At 36.8% G+C, this 22,500-nt stretch overlaps 1 protein-coding gene across 4 annotated transcripts in view; it reads left to right on the forward strand.

Annotated features, from left to right (window-relative positions):
• The window catches only part of LOC117418396 (dedicator of cytokinesis protein 1), a 198,132-nt gene that overhangs the window by 101,646 nt on the left and 73,986 nt on the right, over positions 1-22,500 (forward strand). For all 4 annotated transcript variants that reach the window (XM_058985202.1, XM_058985203.1, XM_058985204.1 and 1 more), the window contains exons 28-29: positions 21,000-21,101; positions 22,269-22,363. In XM_058985202.1, coding sequence (XP_058841185.1) covers positions 21,000-21,101; positions 22,269-22,363 — 197 coding nt within the window. The remainder of the gene's footprint in view (positions 1-20,999; positions 21,102-22,268; positions 22,364-22,500) is intronic.

Genomic DNA, 22,500 nt, shown 5'->3' on the forward strand with positions numbered 1-22,500 from the left:
GGAATTACCCCCAACTGGAATTGGTTGGGATAAGACCTTGGAGCATAGCGCAGTATCATCCTTGCCTACAGAATGTTTTCTAAGCTTTTTGTTATTATTATTATTTTACTCTGCTGTACAATGAACAAAAATGTTAAGATCAAGGGGAGGAATGCGTCGTCCCTGCACATTTATGATGTCGTTCATTCTTGTGGCATGTTTGTTGTTCTTTGTTTTAATTTTATTCTGAAGAATCTCAGCTTTAATCTTTTCAAAAGCAGCACTAGAGGCATTTTGTTCACCAGCGTTGCTGTTAGATTCAAATTATTATTATTATTATTATTATTTATTTCTTAGCAGACGCCCTTATCCAGGGCGACATACAGGCTGGAGGGTTCTACAGTACACAGGATTTTGGAAACGCAAGCAAAAAGATCTGCTCTTCTGAGCATGAATAACAGTCTTAGGAAAATCTGGAACAATTCAGTAATTTTTTTAATAAAGTATGATTCCAGATGGAGAATGTCGGTACCGCAGAAATGGAAAATGTATCAATACCCGATTTTGACTTGAATTGGCTTGTGAAACAATAGTTCACTCAAGGCATCTCAGTGACTCCCATGCTATATGAGCACAATCTCCCATGTATTGACTGGCTTCTGTAGAAGCAATGTATTGGAGTTTACTGATGTGCTTCTGTGCTTTTCAACCATATTCTTCTTGCAGTGACTGTCAAAGGAGGTTCTAATAAGGATGTTTAGTTCATACCAGTATTCATCTCCCTGAAAATGGACACACTGTAAGCTTAAAATATGGGTAATACAAAGTGGCATGTGTTTTTTTGTTTTTTTTTAAACCATAGCCAGTAATTTTACACTGATGCAGTGTCCTATGTGCTAGAGAATCATATTGCACAACACTGTATGCAACTATTGTCTATAGTCCACATTAACCTTTTTAGTTGCAAAGCTATTTGCTCATCCAAAGGAGGTCTACAGTGTGATAGAGCAGTTAAGAATAACTCCACAGCCTATTGCATTAGAATGCAATTAAGTCCTGTGCACAGTTTTTTTTTTTTTTTGCAGTGCTCGGTATATGCTACTGATTTGGCGTGAGATGTTTGTTTTTATTTAATTGTGGAGAGACCTTCTCTCTGCTTCAGCTGACGCACTTTGCTGTATTGTGTGGGCAACCATTCATCAGCATAGTCAATGGGGAGCTGCACCATCATTAGCCAGTCTGCTAAAAGAAATTCTTTTCATATTGCTGCATCTCCAATGACATTAAATAGGTCAATGCTCAGGTTTGGAATACAGCATGAGATTTGAATTCCTTCCTGGCAAATCTTTATATTTGCCTAGCGTACCTTTTGTGCTTTTATGATGAACTAAACTCACAAACGAAGAATACACTTAAGCATGTTATACTTAAGCATGTCTTGAGAGTTTTACAGTAATATCATTCAGGCAGCTGTGTATTATCATAGAATCTTATGCCTTTGGCAGTGTGAAAAGTTATACACTGCTAAAGAGTGCTCTTTAGCAATATTAAGTAATCATTATACACTTTAATCAGCATTTATATCACTTTTACAAAGAATAAATAAAACACAGTTAAGCGGAATGCAAATAGCCTGTATATGTAAAGAGGAAGAGAGAAGAGTCAGTAATCAAGAGAAGAAGTAAAAAAAAAAACATTACCTCAATCTTATCCAAACTGGGGGGGGGTTTCATGAATTCATTAATCAAGGAAAAAAAAATCTCCCAGCGATCTTGTTTATTGACTTATTCGCTTGGCTGTGGCATTCAAGGTGTAATGTTTGAACTTGTGTATGGGTAGGATTTCTCACCTATTACTTGTGTAAAAATCACTAAAACATTTAACTTTAGCATGCATCTAATGCAATAAAAGTTGGTCTTTTCACAAGGAACCTGTATAGATACTGTAGGGTGCATTTTGTTTATATTGGAATGATGGTAGTTTACTTTAGCATTTCATTAATGCTGTTTTTCTTTTGAACAAAACCTCAAATGATCAGAGATTGAGTGTATGCTGTGTGAATACAGTGGTACTTGGAAATGCATTGCTTTTCACATGGTGGATTGTATCATGGTTGAAATTCTTCTCAAATGCACACTTTTTTTGCTACATTCAAGAAGGGATCTTTTAAATGCTTCACGTGAAAATGGGCACAATCGATTTCTTACCGCATGCATTCCTTTTCATGTATTTGTCTTTGTAAATCACTGCATTAACTCTGGAGAAACATTTCCAGTTGCAAAATTCTGCTGATTCTTAATTAAAAAAAGATTAGGATGTAGGCGGATCACTGGATAGATGCACATAATTTAAAATTGTGCTACGGATCCAGGTGTTAAGATCAAATATAAGAGAATACTGGACTGGAAAAAGAGAACAATCATGGATTTGGAAGTACAGTAGAAGCCTGGTCATCCAGACAGCTTGGGGAACGTAGAAATAGTTTGTAAAGTCTTATTTAACCATTCCTCTCATAGCCGCAAACACTGTGTTTCCTCATTGTTATACTGAAGCATTTTCTGCCGAAAAGGTTCTAACTCTGTTGTATCCGCGTATCTGTTGTATTTTTCCCCTGCTAAGCAAAGCTGCCCGATGCCATGTCCTGTCTACTGGTCCTGAAATCTGAGTTTTTCCCTTTCTTGCATGAACCACATGTACAATCATTTTCTCTCACATTGGCTTGACAGAGTCGCGTAGTTCTTTGCAGTTTTGTGGCGGTGTTTGATTCCATGGTACTCGAGAATTTCTCAAGATTTGCAGTTTGTGTCAGTAATTGTTGACTTTCCCAAACCATACTCTTTAGCAAGTTGAAAGCACGTTGAGCCTTTTCCAACCATTCAGTAGTTTTTCAGCTAGAACAAGTACTGTTCTTTTTCTTTTGTCAGCCATTTTAATTTTGTTGGGGACATGCTTGTAGTGAGGTTAATAAGGTGATTCATTTCAAAGGGGTTTGAAGTATTTTATTGTGTTTTTGTGCATTTTTGTTTTTTCCTTTTGAAGGTTTTAAAAACAATATTCTACAACGCCCCCATGTTAATAGGCCTTCATGGTGCCCCCTGTTTGAAAGGAAGAGTGTCCTTTTCATTTTATTTGTTTTATTTTCCATATACTATAACTAAAGCACTTATGCTGCACTCTTTTTATAAGCTGATTCTGTACTGCATTGGAAGATGTTGGGACATCCTCCAGTTCATTGCAGTATTGACCTAAATTACAATTACATGCAGAGGAGATTGTACAATTTAATTAGGGCTAAGATTGGTACCTTACTGGGCTACATGAGGAAAATAAAGTGTATTCTATATTACATTAAAGTAAGCCCAGATACAGTGTTGTGAGGCTTGTAACTAATTTAGATTGGTGTTCTATGGTAGTTTATGTTGTGTGTAGTATTTAGAGCAGGGATGTAACTATATACAGCAGTATGCCACAACATGGACCACATACTTGTATATTCCAAACCACAGACTTGTCTACCAAAGATGGATTGGAACTGTTCACAAGGTCAGCTTTCAGCCTGTGAGAATTTTAATTAATGTTTACAAACCACTTGATCAGAGATGCCATTTACTCTTATATTATAATACCTTTTCCAGAGGGGATAAAAGAAACAATCAAATCAGGAGCAAATTTAAACAACTTTGTACATTTTATTCATATGCCCAGCTGAATATTTTTGGCAGGCTTCCATGAATGTTGGAAGAAAATCAATTCTGTGGCTGTAAGTAGTAAGGTCACTTTTTTGTTCCTTACCTATAGGCCCGTAGACACACATTTTTCTGCAATTGGCTTTTGCAACTGGCCGTTTTTTTTTTTATCAGCATTGCGTCCTTGCCTTACTACTCTTTTAATGTTTGCTTTCTCTTTCAATAGATAATGATGCCGGTATATTTACCACAAGAGGGTTAAACGCGGTACTTTTTTTAGTACTGTTTTAGGATGCAAGAACTCGTTTTTGAAGCAATAATTGTCAAGTAAGGCTTGTGTTGGGTCAAGTCGAATCCCAGTTGCAAACCAGACCAACTTATTCAGGTTGTTTCACCTTTTTCCTGTGCCAGTGTAGATAAAAGCGTGAATATTTTATATCACTGTGTCTGCCTTGAATTTAACACCAGTGTCCATGCAATACATTCCAACCCTGGATTAACTGGTAACGCAGCAGTAGCCGCTGCTAAGTACAAGTGCCCCGCTTGTCCTAATTAAAATATTTTTAATGAGGCTTTTTTCCCCATCAGAGATGTCTCGTCTTAGAAACCATTTCTGTATTCAGCTTTCTTACTGTCATGCTTACAAGGAAAATGATTATCCTTCCCTTTTCATTGCCTACTACCTTTGTACATTGCATGTAGATTTAGTTTTGATATTAAAATTGGTTTCCAGTTGGATTATCACAGTCTGTTTAATGCTGTTGACATTTTCGAGACTATGTTGATAGATTTGACACAAGGTACACAGCTGACCTGTTTTGACCATGGTCATTTTCTCTTTAATGGCAGACACACTCTGTAGCCTCTGCCCAAGCTTATGTCATATCCACCTGAGTTGCTGCAGTAGTTACTGGTTGTTTGTTGCAGACATTAGCTTGGGGCTCAAATCAAGTATGTCTTTCAACAGCAAAGTATTGTCGCATGCAGTACATTTATATGTGCTATATCTGGAATACTGGTTAAGGGTGCACCCAAGAGTGTTTGAATTATGTCCATGCACGGAATGTATCTTTTGATAAAAGGGAATATATAATAATACTGTGAAGCACTGGGAGTTTGTTGACTCAGAAATGTCTTCATCTAGGCAATGTGGGGAAGCTATAAAAAAGGCCAACAAGATGCTCAGATATATTGTGAAAAGTATTGAATTTAAATCAAGGGAAGTAATGTTAAAACTCTACAATGCATTAGTAAGACCTCACCTAGAATATTGTGTTCAGTTCTGGTCACATCATTACAAAAAGGATATTACTGCTCTAGAAAGAGTGCAAAGAAGAGTGACCAGAATTATCCCGGGTTTAAAAGGCATGTCGTATGCAGACAGGCTAAAAGAATTGAATCTATTCAGTCTTGAACAAAGAAGACTATGCAGTGATCTGATTCAAGCATTCAAAATTCTAAAAGGTATTGACAATGTCGACCCAGGAGACTTTTTCGACCTGAAAAAAGAAACAAGGACCAGGGGTCGCAAATGGAGATTAGATAAAGGGGCATTCAGAACAGAAAATAGGAGGCACTTTTTTACACACTGGGGAGAACCAACTCCCCAGTAATGTTGTTGAAGCTGACACACTGGGATCCTTCAAGAAGCTGCTTGAAGAGATTCTGGGATCAATAAGCTACTAACATACAAAAACAATGAAAATGCTGATATGGGGGGGGTATCCTAAATCAAAAATGTGTCTGTCTGCCAACTAATTTATCACTGCCTGATTCTGACTTCTGCTTGCATTTAAGTCTCCAGTCATAGTGTATACAAACTGGGCGGCATCTGAGGGATTTTCTAAACGGTTGGCTTAACCTCTCTTTGCTATTTTGCGGTACAGTGGGTGGGTGGATTTTGATTAAAGCTCAGGGGGCAAGGCTTAAGAATTAAATGATTTGGTTACATTTTGGGGAGATTTTTCCTTCGGTTAGATGATCAAGGAGGCATCACTAAACCCTGGAGGCTCCAAGGTCTTTCAGAAGAGTTGGCATGTACAGTGTGTGTGGAATTGAAGAAGTAGAAATCCCACAAGAGGCCAAAATGCTGCACCCCAATTGGGCTTGTAAAATACTACCAAGGCATGTTTAGGCAAATTAAGGTTAACATTTAACATACTGACTTCAGTATTTCCTTTAAACTTGAAAAAAGCACACAAAAAAACATTGTCAGGCTGTAAATAAATATTGCTTTGGAGTCTGGAGAGATTTGGAGTCCTATTTTAATGATTCAAACAGTCATGGGTATAAGCACCGCCACTCTTTAACCTGTATTTATCCAGCTGGTGTTTTCCTCACTTAATAGCATTACTACATACAATAATTTTACTGTTAGGGTGGTGGTGGTGGTATTAAGATCTGACACCTGTGTTTAAATCATTGTAAAAGTCTGATGTGGTTTCTCTGTCATAGATTGTTTCCTAGTAAACCACCTCATTATCAGGAATAAATGCTATTTATTCACCCATCCTTTTTTCACCAGATTTTCAATAAGGACCAGTACATTTCAATTGAAAATCAATAAATGCTGTACAGTTGTCACATATTTACTGGAAGTCAATAGGCTTTGTTAAGAAATATGAAAAGCACCAAGAAGCCGGTACTATAATTTATACATGCTGGTCAGTAGTCCTTATCTAATGTATTTATTCACAGTTGTATGACATTATATTAACAAAAATACAATAAAAAAAAAACAGAACAAAACAGCCAGAGGCAATCTAAAACGGCACATGTAATTATTTGTGTTCCCTTTCTCCTCCTTTCTGACAAGAGACCTTGTTGCGCTGGGAACTATTGTATTGTGGATGATGCAGGCTTTTACGTTCGTGGTTATGGTTGTGGGTGGCTCACAGCGTTATCAATGTGAATGCCATCTCTTATTGTCAGGCTAGGGTTAGAGTGAAAAGGTGTCTTTAATGCCACTGGGTTAGGTGAGTCACAAGCCTCTCTATAGCTCTCGAGTCTGCCATCAGGTCAGTCGCTTGGGTGATGGTGGTAGGATGGGAGTAAACTACTATTAAATAGCAGTTATTGTGAGCACTGTGAACATCATTAAAATAATCACATTTACTTTACATTATATGAACTCTAGTGTTGTAAGACATTGTTCCTGAAATGCTGTTTTTTTCAGACTCTACAGACTACCCTCAACCACATTGGTTTTGAATTTATAGATGTATCCTAGGCCCCTCATCAGAATTGAACTAAACTTTCAGTAGATAAGGGAGTAGGTTTACTCCTAGCTCTTTATTCTTACAGGGTATATGTAATGTGAATAAAGGAATCACACAAAGAGGCAATCATGCACAAATATTAAGAACTATATATTCACTTTATTATACAGTATTCACAGTATTTTCATTATACAGTATTCACATTTTGTGGTATATACCACCAATATGTTCCTGAAGTACTCCTTTCAATGCAGGCCTTCATTTTGTGATTCATTGCAAATATTCCAAATGTGTTCATGTTTTATGTTAAGAAATTAAACAAAATCAAAGCCCCTTAGTCTCTTTTAAGATTTACTAAAATGGTTTTATTTAGATTTTTGTTTCTTGAGAAATACCCAACCATAATCATAACAGCACCAGCTGGGGCGCTCCAGTTTTTATATGCTGTTCCTTTGTGGTGCTCGGCTCAAGTACATTGAACGCAATAAAACATACACAAAGTTTAACTTTATTCTGTTTTCTTGTTAATTACCCTAGTTTCCATGGAGATCTGTCCAGACACAAGGAGACAAAGCAGAGAGGTTAAACTTTTTTCTTTTTCTATCACGTGGTGATATCTGTACTCTGGATGGCTGAAATAATAAATAGATTAAGAATCAAAGATTGCAGAATTACATTAATAACTTTGTAAGTGTCACATTTTCTTACATATGTTTGGGCTTTGTTTTCATAACCTCTTTTCCCCTGTGATCTTTAAACAACCTGGAAAGTCTCATATTTAACAAATGCATTTACAAATAAATGTCTACTGCCTCTACAACTAACATTTAATTTAGTCCAATGGATTTTTTTTATTGCTAAACTTGATAATCTTGATTTTAGTTGTTAAGATTAAAGCTCATTCTGTTCTGGGCTTAATAGTTTAAATGAGCTAATGAGTGAATATTTTAGATGGGTTATGGGCAGCAAATTATAATGTGAATTTGTTGAGACAAGCCACTAAGTGTAATAAGATAATTAGGGTAGAAAATAGGTTTCTTTACTATACTGCCATGACAGCCAAGCAGCACTAAATTTTTTTATGCACAAGAGTGTATCTTGTTTTCCACAGACATCATTTTTTTTTTCTGCATAGAGAAATGAAATCTGCAACATTCTTTAAACCTACCGAGACTGGTACCTAATTTAATGACAGATTCCACAGGAAATGATACTCATCCAATCACAGTTCAGAACAGCTTTTTTTAACTATTGTGCAGTATTATCACAAGGAGAAGTCGTCATACTTTTGTTTCTTGGATATTGTTCGTATTCATGTTGAAAGATTGAAGGCAGATTTCATCCAGGGCAGTAGTATAACTTCATGGCTATAATTTAGCAGTATAACTGCATGGTTTGGGTTGGATTTCTGCTGTCGCTATCAGTGCTGCTATTGGTTGGAATGAACCTGAGTGTTGTATAAATTCAAATCATTCCATACTATTAAAAAAAAAAAAAAATATATATATATATATATATATATATATATATATATATATATATATATATATATATATATATATATATATATATATAAATAATAACCAAGCAATTATTTTAATCCTTAGAAAGTTCATTTTCTGGTAAATGAAACTCCAAATAATAAATCTAAATTTACAAAAAAAAAACCAAACAGTTTTAAACAACAAAAAAAGTTTTTGTGTTGTTTGAGGATGGTGTGGGTGTATATGTCAACAACGTGCCTGGCGCTGCCATATCATCAATATGATTCCTTAATTGGATTAAAGAAAAAGATTAAAGACAGCTCACCCTGGAGTGGGGAGAGGATTTATGACAGTCGAAAGCTCTAATTGGAGGTGAGTGTCTCTTGGATCAGGTGAAGAGAAACTCTTCTCTGAGTGCTTCTTAGTGCAGCATTAATTGACAAAATGTGGGTTTCTTGTTTATCAACCTTCCTGTAATAACAGTATGCGATTTCAAAGAGTGCCCTTGAAAACAAGGCGGTCGTGAGCTATCGGCAACATGAAAATGTAGATCACCATGACCTATACCCACTGTATACACACAAAAAAGTAACATTTTATAATACAATTGGACATATACGTACATATGCCCACCTCCAATATAACCCCTGTGGGGATAAATAAAGGTTGATCAGTATTTTAGCCTTCCACAGCCATAATAAAAATAGGTTGGTTTATTTTTGTTCTTGTGTCAATACACATTGTATTGCACGGACTATCCCAGCAATTTGCTTCCTAGTTTGTTAGTGATCAATAAAAAAAAAAAAAGGGAAACAAACTATTGGCATACACCATCCTTTTAGTAATTGGAATAAATTGTATTGCTGTATTGACATTGGGTAACATTTCATTGAACTGCTAAACTCGACCCCTGGCTTTGATTTGCATGAAAGAAAGCATGTTTGTTGGCAAACAGTCTACGTCTTTATTCAGTCTGGCTAGCCATCAATGAAGTGAAATCCTGAGCTTGAAAAAAAATGAAACAATACAAACGGGAGAGAGAATTTCAGGTTTTTCAATTGTCAGCTTGTTTTCCAGAGAGGAGGATTGAACTGGATGTTTTAAACGATAGAAATGACAAATGTGCTTTTGTCAGAATTATTGTTTGTGTATCCTTATGGTTTGTCCTTTTTTCATATCTTTTGTCATCATTTATGTATTTGTATAGTGTGTATGTCACTAAATTACAATCTGTTATGACATATGAGTGATAGCTTCCCTTTGTGGTTTTACATGAACTCAAGTGAAAAAGACATTCTTTCAGCAACTGTGTGAACATCTGTGTACATAGCATATTATTGCTAGAATCTGATTTGGCTGTGCAAACCATTGCTAAGCAAGGTAGTTGCAATACATTTGAACATACATAGACAAAGTGTTACAGCAATACTGAATACTTGGGTACAAAGTGCCAAATGAGAAATCACTTGACTTGTATTTAGTCAGAGGAGGATAAACAGAAACTGTTTGATATTGTATATCCTCAAAGGCTGAAATGTGTGTTAAGAAAAATACTGTGTAAAAATCTCTTATTGCCTTACAAATAATGTATTCCATGGCAGTAATGAAAACAGGATGGTTTCTTGGTATTGATTTATTTTTTGGAATAAGGTGGAAGCCAGCGGCTGATTTTTCAAAACGTGTAACCTAGATCAAAGTGATCCGGATTTTGTAATCCTATGTTTTGTGATCGAGATTACTTTTATCTGGATTGTTTTGGTCCATTTTTTCTGAAAATGTCACTGCTGGATTACATTTATCCAGATTACAAATAATCACAATTATAAAATCCATATGCCTCGGCACTTGGTTGGTCCTGTTAAAGGAAGGGCGGTTGGCAATTCTGTAGCGCTGTCCTCACTGCTGCTTTCAGAGTGGCTCATTTCTATAACCCATGAATGGTCGCTGTTATTCCCAGTGTCACTGATGACCCCTGCATCAGAGTTATCTTCATCCACTGCGTGTAGCATTTCTAGAACATGCTCTCATTCTCCATCTCTGAGCCATTTTTATTTTCGGTGTATCACTCTGTGAGTATGCCCACTCAATCTCAGTATAGAACTAGCCTACAGATGCCTTGACCAGACTGCACCCAGCTACCTCCAGACCCTCATCTCTCCCTACACCCCCACTCGACCTCTCCGCTCCGCCTGCACTAGAAGACTGGCTCTACCTCCTCTACGCTCCCCTGCCTCCAGAACCCGCTCCTTCTCCACCCTCGCCCCGCAGTGGTGGAATGACCTTCCTACAGATGTCAGGACTGCCCAGTCCCTGACCACCTTCCGGTGCCTCCTCAAGACTCACCTCTTCAGACAGCACCTGTAGAACTCTTCTTTTTTTCCCCCTGGACACTTATCACCCTTCCTTAAATGTGCTTTACTTGCTCTTATCTGCCCCCTATTTTACTGCATTTAATCCTGTACTTCAGAGTACTGTAATCTGCCAAGTGCTTAATCTGTAGTATTTTGTATTTAATCATATCACTGACGCTGTTATCTGCTGTATTATTGAATCGTATTTTGTCACACTTGTACTTGCTTGAACCAAAGTCATTGTATTTATCTTGCTCTTAATTGTATTATTACTTGTATTGTGATACTTGAAATGTATTTGCTTACGATTGTAAGTCGCCCTGGATAAGGGCGTCTGCTAAGAAATAAATAATAATAATAATAATAATAATAATAATAATAATAATAATAATAATAATAGTTGTAAGAGTAAACCTGCAATGCTATACACAGGGGGGTACCTATAACTCAGAGGCATGTTTTTCAAGCACTCAAAGAATGTAGACAGGTAGATGCCACTTGATCACGGGACTGATTGTATTGAAAAGGACAGGTGATTGTATTGAAAAGGACAGACAGGATTATAGGCTATATTTGATAAATATGGATTGAAATAACCGGTTAAAATTACTGGTTTTGGCTCTTCTAGGTAAATGTGCTTAGAATTATCAATTTCTTACAAATATGTGGCTCAAACGTCGTCAGTATATCTAATGCATATATTTAGGAAAAGTCGCAAACGGGCATGCGCATTACATTCCAGAACGCAGAGCAATTAAAATTTCAAAGCCCAAATCGGTCAAATTGACCAACTTGGTGCTTTTATTGTAATGTTAAGTGGAGGTTGAGTTTACCAAGGCGCTAAGTAATGCATAAAGTAATTAAAAAAAAAAAAAAAAAAAGAAAACTACTGACATAAGTGGATTAATTTCAGGTGTAAAACATTCAGTGTCTGAACAAACATTGGGCCTGTGTTGAACATTTAGAGTTTGTCAAAAATCTATATAGCCCTAGTGTATGATTCAAACAGTAGTATGGATATAAATCATGCACTAATATTCAGAACTGCTGAATTGGCAGGTTCCATCAGAAACCCTCATTTGCACTGTTCATGCCACCTAAATGAATATAATTTAGTCATTTAGCAGATGCTTTTATCCAAAGTGACTTAGAGACTTAGGGGTGAACTGTGCATCATAACTGCTGCTGCAGAGTCACTTACAATAAGACCTCAGTTTTAAGTCTCGTCCGAAGGATGGCAATAATACACTGTTATCCTAAACCATCCCATGTTGAAAACGCGATTGTGAATGTCATGGTTTCAATGCATGCCGATCACTCATTATATAGGTAGCGTGGAGAGGGTAATGGTGGTCTGGTAGGACATTGTGTGTTTTTTACTGTAGACACTGAGGTGTTGATCACTGCATTCTTTAATGCCCTAAATGTTTAATTCTTAAACAGTGTTTTTAAGCAGTCCTTGAATCTTAAGGCCATTGCTCTTTCTAATATGTACTGCTAATTAGACATGCATATTAGGCTTTCCTGTTATGACTAAACCAATGAACCAGAGAGTTTAATTATACAAGCAATTTTGTTAATTACAAAAGTTAATATACTTGGTCAAGTCGGTTAGCATTTTAAGTGAGTGTTCTTGATGCTTGGTACCTTGATGCGATACCCTGCAGATGTGTTTAGCATTTACTGAAAAAATATTCATAGTATAGAATGTAGGTATTGGAAACATACCTGTTATGTTACATTACCAACTCATACAATATCTGTTGACGTATAGTGGAAGGAAAAATAAAGTGCCTAGATATTAGAATGTCAGTTTTTGTTTGGATGTTTTTTTCTACAGATCTGAAAGTCCTTCTTTTGACCCTTTCATAATAAATACAATGTTATTAAGCAGTGATCAATGAGCCTGCTTTTTTAATGGCCCCTTTTATTACCCTCTTATCTGAATGCTTCCATTGTCTCTGTTGTTTGGCTGGTTGATGGAATGCAACAAAATAAGAAGCAATTTAAATCCGTGTGAGAGAGAAGACTGAATTACTCAACTCCTATACAGTGTGTGTATTATTATTATTATTATTATTATTATTAATTTCTTAGCAGACGCCCTTACCCAGGGCGACTTAAAGTTGTATACAAAAAATACATATCAAGAATTACAGTACAATTAAGAGCAAGATACAAAATACAATAACTTCAGTCCTAATAAGAGCAAATGCAAAACACAGTATGATTTGATATCTGGGCAGTTCAAGAGCAGATACCAGTGTTGATAGTTAGATCAGGGTTAGATATGAGTGCAAGTGAAATACAAAATTCTACAGATTGGATTAAGTGCAGGATTAAATACAGTAAAATAGGGAGCAGATAAGTGCAAGTTAAAGTGCATTAAAGGCAGAGTGCTATATTGTCAAGAAGGGAAGAGTTGAGTTTTACAGGTGTTGTCTGAAGAGGTGTGTCTTGGGGAGGCGCCGGAAGGTGGTCAGGGACTGACATCCATAGGCAGGTCGTTCCACCACTGCGGGGCGAGGGTGGAGAAGCAGCGGGCTCTGGAGGCAGGGGAGCTGCATGAGCTGGAGCGGACGGGTGGCCAACCAGGAGGGAATGCGTAGAACACAACGTGCTCCTCTTGTACACTACCGTAGGAAAACACCATAGTATACTATACAGAGTGTGTGTGTGTATATATATATATATATATATATATATATATATATATATATATATATATATATATATATATGCATGGATAAGAGCGCAAAAAAGTATGCAATGTTATTATAAGGGCCGGACATGTAGCAAGAAGAAAAGACCATCGCTGGACCAAAGAGATACTAGACTGGATCCCAAGAGATAAAAAATGACCAAGAAGACGACCTCCAGGAGATGGCTAGATGAAATTAGGAAACACGCCGGAGCAATGTGGATGCTAAGAAATAAATAAAATAATAATGAAGGTTGCAGCATATAGGCTTTTGTGGAAGAATCTTGGGAAGACCTTCATCCATCAGTAGATTGAAAAAGGCTGAAGATGATGATGGATGAAAGCTATATTTGCATACTGAGCCATTCGAAAAAAAAAGTGATAATACCACAGTAGTGACGTCAAAAAGTGATCATTCCTGTAGAGGAAAATATACTTGAACTTTAACCCATTCGACTCCTCAAGACCATCACCTTCAATTCAAACACAAAATGTCTTGTTTTTAATCACTCAACAACACCCACAGTACAGAAATGTTCATTAATGATAAAAAAAATGAAAATATAGAGAAACTAAACAGATAACGACATAGAATGTCTGTACAGCACTGAAAAACACTACTGTAAAAAATTAATAAAACCAAAAAAAAAATCTGAACTGTACTGCTGAACCTCGTCTTTAATATTAGCATCACAAGGGTATCCATGTATCATAAAACATAATAGATGAGCCACTTCAGTAAGTTTCAGGAAAACAATTCCATCTCGGGTTCCTGTGACAGTTTATAAATTACTCTACCTTCGGTCTCGTAATTTATGACGTCACAGAAACCCTAGATGGAATTATTTTCCTGTAACTCACTGAAGCCCCTCTATTGTGTGTGTGTGTCTATATATATATATATATATATATATATATATATATCTATCATTGTTTTATCTTCATGAGATATGCCATTCTAACACTGTTTCATTGAGTTTTACTACAGTCAACATGTACCGCTTTAAGATAATGTATGTGCAAGATATACAGATTGCGCCTTGTATACTAGGTATGCATTATACGGGTTATTACTCTGTGTAGTATATTTTGCTAGGGTAGTATACAAGTGGAGCACATTGTGTTCTACACATTACTAAAACTTCCAATACAATGTTGTAATCAATGCACCCCCACTTGCACTTGAAATTATATAGCAGTAGAGTTCAGTATAAAACTAGGGTCAAACATTTATCACAAAGATCATCAGACAGCTTCTACAGTAGTTACGTATGACCGTACGAATCGGTCAGGTGAGTGATAGAACTGCTAGCCACCCCCCTTTTAGTGTTTGGGATTGAAGTACTGTTATTTGAAACACGACTAAAAATGCATCACTAACACACAGTGTGTCAGTGCCAGTGTAGTGTAAGGCCCCAACAAACACTGTTAAAAAGATCTGAAGTAGCTGTAATTGAAATAGAAAGATGAGTTATGAGTGGAGGAAGAAACACTGTTTTGAAGCTATTTATGTTAGAGGACTTGAGATATCTTGCTATAAATAAATTATGTAAGAGATACATTGAAATTGTATACAGCATGACAAAAGGAACTACCCCTGTGTGCAAATATGTGGTCACAATTGCCCTTTTGCAAGACTGGCATTTTAAAATTCTGACATACCATTTTTCTGTTGATTTGTCAAGCATCTGTTTTCCTTTTATACCATTTAACTTTTTCAGGTCTGTTTCTGATCAGGTGTCATCATTCATTTGCTAAATCTGCTCTGAAGATTTCACCTATTACAAGTCTTGCTTGATTCTGTAAGTCTAAGATTATTACCATCTGGATGAGGTACTGGCAACCATGGAGGAAAAATGTTTTACCTTAACTAATTCATTGGAGATTTGAAATGGAATTGATTGCTGAGATTGCAGGAACCTGATCATGTTCATACCAATTAAGAACAAGGTACATAAAACAAAACAAAACAAACAAAAAAACCTAAAGGTTTGAGGAAGTAGCTTTGTACAACCCTGGTTTATATTTTGAACGAAGCTCCATTTATCATCTTCTGATTATCACATTTTAGCAAAGTGTACCAATACAGTTCTGTGATAATAATATTTATGGCACAAAATAAATAAATACAGATAAACATGATGTTGAACCAGTATGCTATTCATACACACTTCCAATTGACCTCAAACAAGACACTTGGAATTGACCTCAAACAGGACAGTCAGTCGGGGGGGGGGGGGGGGGGGGATATTCTAAATTTGTTCTAGTTTTCAGAACCTATGCTATTGGAGGGAAGAAACAAATAACATATTTCTGTCTTTTTCTGATGATTGACAGCTCTCTGTCTGTTAATCCTTTTTAGCAAATTAGAAATTAGACTGTTATTTTCAGGTCATACAAGCACCCACACTTGTGCATAAATGATTGATTCACGTAGAATGAAAATGTAGTGATGGAAATCTGTTAAAAGAAACATGGTTGGCAGTTTTAAATGCTTGAAATAGGATTAAAAGATAAGTTTATTATTCCTAGGAGTCTTTGTTTCAAATCTGTCACAGTCTTGTATCCCTCAGGGGATCAGAAATATATGTTAACCCAAATCAAACTATTTTAAAATCTTTGAAACTGGTTACATTTTTCAGTTTTTCCCATTATTAAGAAATGTGCTTGTGTCACCTGTTGCCTGAGAAACAAAAAGGTTGTTAATGCTAAATCACTTGTGTTTGTGGCATTGCTACAGCATAAGGAAGACGTGTTGAAAAGAGACAGGACTGTGAGATCTACAGGCTTTACCCAGCAAAGCTTAGTACTGCATTTACATTGCAACTAAGTTTGTTAAAAGAGGTTTTCTGATTAAAAAAATACCCTCATTGGCTAGACTGTCTTGCCACAATAATAAACTACTATTTGGTTAAAGTGGAAGTTTTTGAAAACCCTTTCCTTACACTGTCATCCTTTCCTTTCATAATGACAGCCTAGTCATTCTTGATGACCTGGGTGTATGCTCTTCAAACTCTGTGTTTTGTCTTTTTCAAATGCAATGGTTCAGTTGAAATATCTTGTGTAATAATTTTACTAATCTGCAAACTGTTCTTCAGCATTGATGGTCCAATTTGAAAGCAGAAATCAGAAGACCTTGTGTTTCCTTTGCCTGCCAAGAAAACTCTTTCTGTGCTGTAGTTGCCTGGTAAAGTAGAAGAATGGTTTAGATTTTAATCTGCAGCGCTATGACCAATACAGAGTACTTTAGCGCTTTTGAGTCCTCTACTGTGAAAGGCCTGTTAGCAGAAAAATGAGTTTGTATGTATCTGGGGGCCTTGCTATTCAAATCACATGCAGACAGAGAGCTTTTATCCTTCTTCGTACATGTTTTGCAGTATGATGCAAATCTTCTGAGCCTATATTGATGGATGATTGTTGCAATCAGACATGACTGGAAATGGACATCAATGCATATTCACAAGGAGTTTGACAGTGAAAGACTAAAAGGGAAAATTCTAACCTAATTTATTTGGAGGCAGATTTAATGTGGAGAATTCATTAGAATAACTTTTATTCAGTGCGGAGGGGAGGGGGGTGTATTTTGAAAATCCCAATTCATGCATGGTTCTTGGAGAGGAAAAAATATAATTCTGCATCTCAGATAGTCATTAAAATAGTGTGTCAATATTTAGTATTATGGGAAGAGTAACGGAAATCAGTAAACCATTTCTATTTTGAGAGTAGCAGATTTCCCTTGGCTGACATCTGTTTATGTAAATGAAAATGCTTTTTAAATCCACCCCAGTGGCTATCAAATCTGGAGGTTTTGATACTACATTACTGGTTCGGTTTCAAACTGGACGCGCTGCATAGAAAAAGTTTATTACAGCATTTGCTACAATAGGGTCATGTGTAATTTTAAATCCCTTGGTTATAATGAAAAGGTTACTTTTTCAGATTAATTAGACAATTACCTCCATCACAATTACTTTTAAAGTGCATTAGCCTCACACAGCGCTAATGGATCAGAGTGGAAAATGAGAGACTAAGCAGTATGTGCACTATCTTTGTTTTCTTTCCTTTATGAATGGTTGATTAGTGGTTTGGTTTTTGGTACAGTATGTAAATGATGTCTCAAAGCTTTATTGCATTAGCACAGCTGTGTTATATAGGCCTCTATCCTTTTAATTATACCTTTTAGGCAAAGCTTTTAGAAGCCATTAGAAAGTAGGATGTGGAAATAACTATAAAGTATTAATAGTTAAGTCATTGAAAAAGTGTAAAGGGGTTACCTTTCAGTTTTGATCTCTCGATAAAAACTGCATCGTCACATAGGAGGCAGTGTGGTCCAGTGGTTAAAGTCCAGGGCTTGTAACCAGAAGATCACTGGTTCAAATCCCACCTCTGCCACTGACTGACTCACTGTGTGACTCTGAGCAAGTCACTTAACCTCCTTGTGCTGGGGATGAGATGTTAAATCAATGTCCTATTGTAATTGAGTCTGCATATAATGCACAGTTCACAGCCTACCTCTGTAAAGGGCTTTGTGATGGTGGCCCACTATGAAAGGTGCTATATAAAAATAGATATTATTATTATTATTATTATTATTATTATTATTATTATAAATCTGCATAATAGGTCAAGTTCCACTGTTTAGCTAGAAAGCACTCGAGCTATAGTGTAATCCATTTTATTATTATTATTATTATTATTACATACAATTACCCATTGATACAGTTGGGTTTTTACTGGAGCAATCTAGGTAAAGTTGCTCAAGGGTACAGCAGCAGTGTCCCCCACCTGGGATTGAACCCACGACCCTCCGGTCAGGAGTCCAGAGCCCTAACCACTACTCCACACTGCTGCCCATAAATGTATATGTGGTGCCCAGCCAGGCAAGTCAGCTGTAAGCCAGATGAGAGCTGATGTTTTTGTTCTCTGTTTTCCGTGCTAGCACTAATTACCTATATGTATATAATTAGTGGTATGCGAGATGCATTCTTACTCATTTTGATGAAACGATTGTATACTCATTTGGGCTTTCGTTAGTTGGAGTCCTGTCACTGTGTCATGCATCACGTAGGATTTGGCTGCAGGTATTCTCCTTTTAGCCTCATAATCTTTCTATGTCTGTTTCCATGTTGATAGGCAGCATGTTGGCCTTGACTTGTTCCCAGCGTTCCCTCCAAGGCTAAAATGCGCACATTTTTTTTGCAGTAACTGGAAACAATCTTTGCACTCGGTTTACTAACTTTCGCAAGTTCTTATCATAAATATCAACCTCAACTAAAAAAGAATTGTGGCGATATTTATCATTATTATTATTTATTTATTTGGCAGACACCTTTATCCAAGGCGACTTACAGAGACTAGGGTATGTGAACTATGCATCAGCTGCAGAGTCACTTACAATTACGTCTCACCCGAAAGACAGAGTACAAGGAGGTTAAGTGACTTGCTCAGGGTCACACAATGAGTCAGTGGCTGAGGGGGGATTTGAACCAGGGACCTCCTGGTTACAAGCCCTTTTCTTTAACCACTGAACCACACAGCCTCCAATAGTTTACTTATTTTAACTAGCAACATTATATTTATGTTCAAATGCCAGATTTAATTATTAATGCATTGATAAAAAGTGGGGAAAATGGAACTGGCCATTTTTGAGAAACAGAATTTAGTATTCCCAAGAAGGGAAAAATTTGTAGCCCTAAAGATGGTTCCAATTGAAGGCAGTGCAGACGCTAGTGTTTTATACAGTAGTATAAAGCAGTTTTATGCAGGCCACCAGTTAAGCATGCTGTCTATATCTATGATAACAACTGACAGGGCTGCATAGGATCTCAGTCAGGCTTCTTAAAGGTAAAAATACACTACATAAAAAGCTATATATACAGGTAGTGGACAAAAAAATGGAAACACCAATGTAAAGTCACTTAATAGGGCGTTGGGCCACTATGGTATCCCGCTCTGTAGAGTTCTCGGCGGACCATTTTTGATGAAACTGGCTGCTCGCACCCCATGTTGAAATTTGCAGTCAATTGATCTGCAGCTGCTCGCCTGTTTGCCTTACTCTTCGAATTAATGCACGGGTATCACAATCCTGGAGTATGCACTTCCGCACTCTGTTGCCCTTTGCTGATGATGCCTTTCCCTTGAAGTTCCATGCCGACATCACCTTAGACACTGTTGCTCGTGAAACATCAGCAAGTTGAGCTGTCTTGGTCACAGAAGCTCCTGCCAAACGCGCCCCAACAATCACCCCTCTTTCTCAGAGGATGATGACAAATGTTTTGACAAAGACTTTTTAACAGTGTATTCTCAATTGTACTATATTGCACATATTGGGCTTAAATCTTCATATCTTGGACTAGAGAACATCAACATGTAGAGCAGTATAAATTTTAATTTAACAGTTCGTTAATTTGCACTATTAATTTCGCTGTTCTGTAGTGCAAAATGCATACAAATACCCAGAGGATGCTTTTCTAAGCATATCAGCTTTGTATTTTGCAAAACAAGGTATAAACCTGGTAGGAGGTAGGAGGAAACATCTCTTGATATAGTATTTCAATTTCAATTTTAATCAGTTCGTAAATGTTCAAACGTTTTCCATTCGACTATTAAATTAGGAGCAGACTGAGCTGATTATTAATTTTACAGCAACCCATGTCTCCATTTCTTATGTTCCATTTTGTTATTGTTGGTTATTAGTTTACTTTTCAAACAACTGGTGACATGTTGTAAAGGAATAATTTCTCAGAGGAATAAAACAACACAATAACTGCGTCTGTCTCCTATGTGGTTTCTTTCTGGTTTTATAACTTTACTTTTTTGCATCAATATAGAGCCCCAAGTCCTTTACATTTACAACACCATACATTTTTATTTTAATTATTTAGTAGTATTTTAAATTGACAGGCTAGCTATTGCAATTGTAAAACACCAGGAAACAAAAGCTGTTTTTCTCCTTGGATATCCTTACATCCATTTGCTGGTGTCGACCTTTAGCTAATGCTGAGTTTCAAAACCACTATTCCCTCACTTCATATCGGTTGACCCAAATTATTAGAAGCACCTCTGTTTACAGATACCTTTTCACCACTGAAGCTTTTTATTGAACCCTCCACTTTTAGTCCTGACAACTTTTCTAAACTTTTTGGAGATAATCCTTTTGGGGAAAAAAGGAAGGATCAGCAAAGATGCTGATGAGGCTGTTTTTCGCACTCATTTAGTTTTTTCCTCAAGTCATTTTTGTTGCCTGCTGCCAAACAGTTACTGGTTATCAGTCACACGTCTGCCCATGTTGCCCAGCTTTTATTTTGTGGCATGTTGCCACTGATCATGTCATAAAAAAATTAGTTTGCAGCGTTTGAGGGCATTTGTCCAACCTGTATAAGTAATAGAAATTTTACAAACCGTGGTAATACAGAATACAGCCTTTTTTGCTTTGGCGTATGTGTGTTGGCAGCAAAAGAAAAATCTTCCATTGTGATGTTAACCCTCATTTACTGTACGAGTGCCAGCCAAGCCTTCTAGTATAGAAGGCAAATGTTATTGATTTTTGTCACCAAGATTACATTTTCTTTTCCTCCTAGGGCAGCTTTGTCGCCAGCATGACAGCCATCCTAAGACAGATGGAAGATTATCATTATGCTCACTTGATCAACACCTTTGGGAAGATGAGGTCTGATGTCGTGGTAAGTGAACACATGCTTCAGTAATCTGTAAGTTGGAGATTTATTTACTGTCACCGACGTGACGAAGGGCAAATCCGTTTTTTAGGTTTTGGTCCTCCTCTGTGAAAGACAGTGTTGTGGATTAAGATGTTGTGGGATATGTAGAATGATGTGGTTTATACATGCTAGACTAGACCAGCTGCATTGTGAATGTAAGGCATTCCAGTTTCACTTTACAACATCTGGATCCTATTTTAAAGGCAAATTTTATCTGAAAATTAAAATAACTAAGTGTACAGCTATCAATAAGTAACTGAAGCTGCTGGAAGAAGCAGTTCATGTATGGTATATTTCTGTATGGTTTTGCACTGTTATATGACTAAAAATGTTTTAATCATATACTCAGTTTCTTTTAAAAGTAACCTTATTTACCCTATAAAGTCCACACACTGCTGCGTTTGCTTAATCAGAGTCCACACACACACACACACACACAGTTTTGGGCAGTCTAGGAGCCATCTGTAGCAAACATCATAACATTTAACTTCCTCTTTTTCTCTTTTGTGCTCAGCCAGGACGAGAGCTTATATTTTAACAAGGTTCCAGGATAATCGATTCATTTTGGAAAGTACAGACATATCCTACAGACTATCCGTACATTCATGTAAATTAGATCCCATTCTCTTTTTTTAGTCCGTCTTCATTTAGACTCTGCACACTGTTTAGAGATGGGAAGGAGAAGCTCTGATCCTCCAGGGCCATTCTGCTCCAGCTTTTATAAAAATAATGAAAACGTTTAGAGCCTACAGTAGATGGATGTTTTAATTGGTTCAATGAAATAATGAAAGCACATGAATGGCATGGAGTACAAGAGTTGCCCACCCCTGTTCAAGAGAATAGTTAACCTTGTCTAGTATACATGAATCAAGTGGGTTTACAAAAAGAGCCTTTAGGCCAGTATGCAGCATGCCCTGTCACAGCTTGTAATGCAAGACTGTTAACTGTCCAATCTAGGCAGTACGTGTCTTAAATAGTATTGCCTGTAATTATCTGGATGCTTTCCCTTGAAACCCATCAAAAGCACTTTGTTTTTTCTCCTAGCTGAGCAAGTTAAGGCATCTCAGTTTAAAACAGATTTTTTTTTTTTTAATGCAATCTTTGTTTGAAATGCTACCTTTTTCTTTTTAGGATTTTCTGATGGAAACATTTATCATGTTCAAGGATCTTATTGGGAAGAATGTCTATCCTGCCGACTGGGTAATAATGAACATGATGCAGAATAAGTAAGTATAGAGCCACAGCACAGGGTCTTTGCAGGGGCATCTTAATGCTACGTTTTGATCTTGCACAACTGTTGTTGCTTAGCAACAGCAGTCACAAGTGTACGAGAGAGTCTCCTACATTTTCTTTCAATGCAAAT

Source organism: Acipenser ruthenus, chromosome 13, assembly GCF_902713425.1.
Source record: "Acipenser ruthenus chromosome 13, fAciRut3.2 maternal haplotype, whole genome shotgun sequence".
NCBI lineage: Eukaryota > Metazoa > Chordata > Actinopteri > Acipenseriformes > Acipenseridae > Acipenser > Acipenser ruthenus.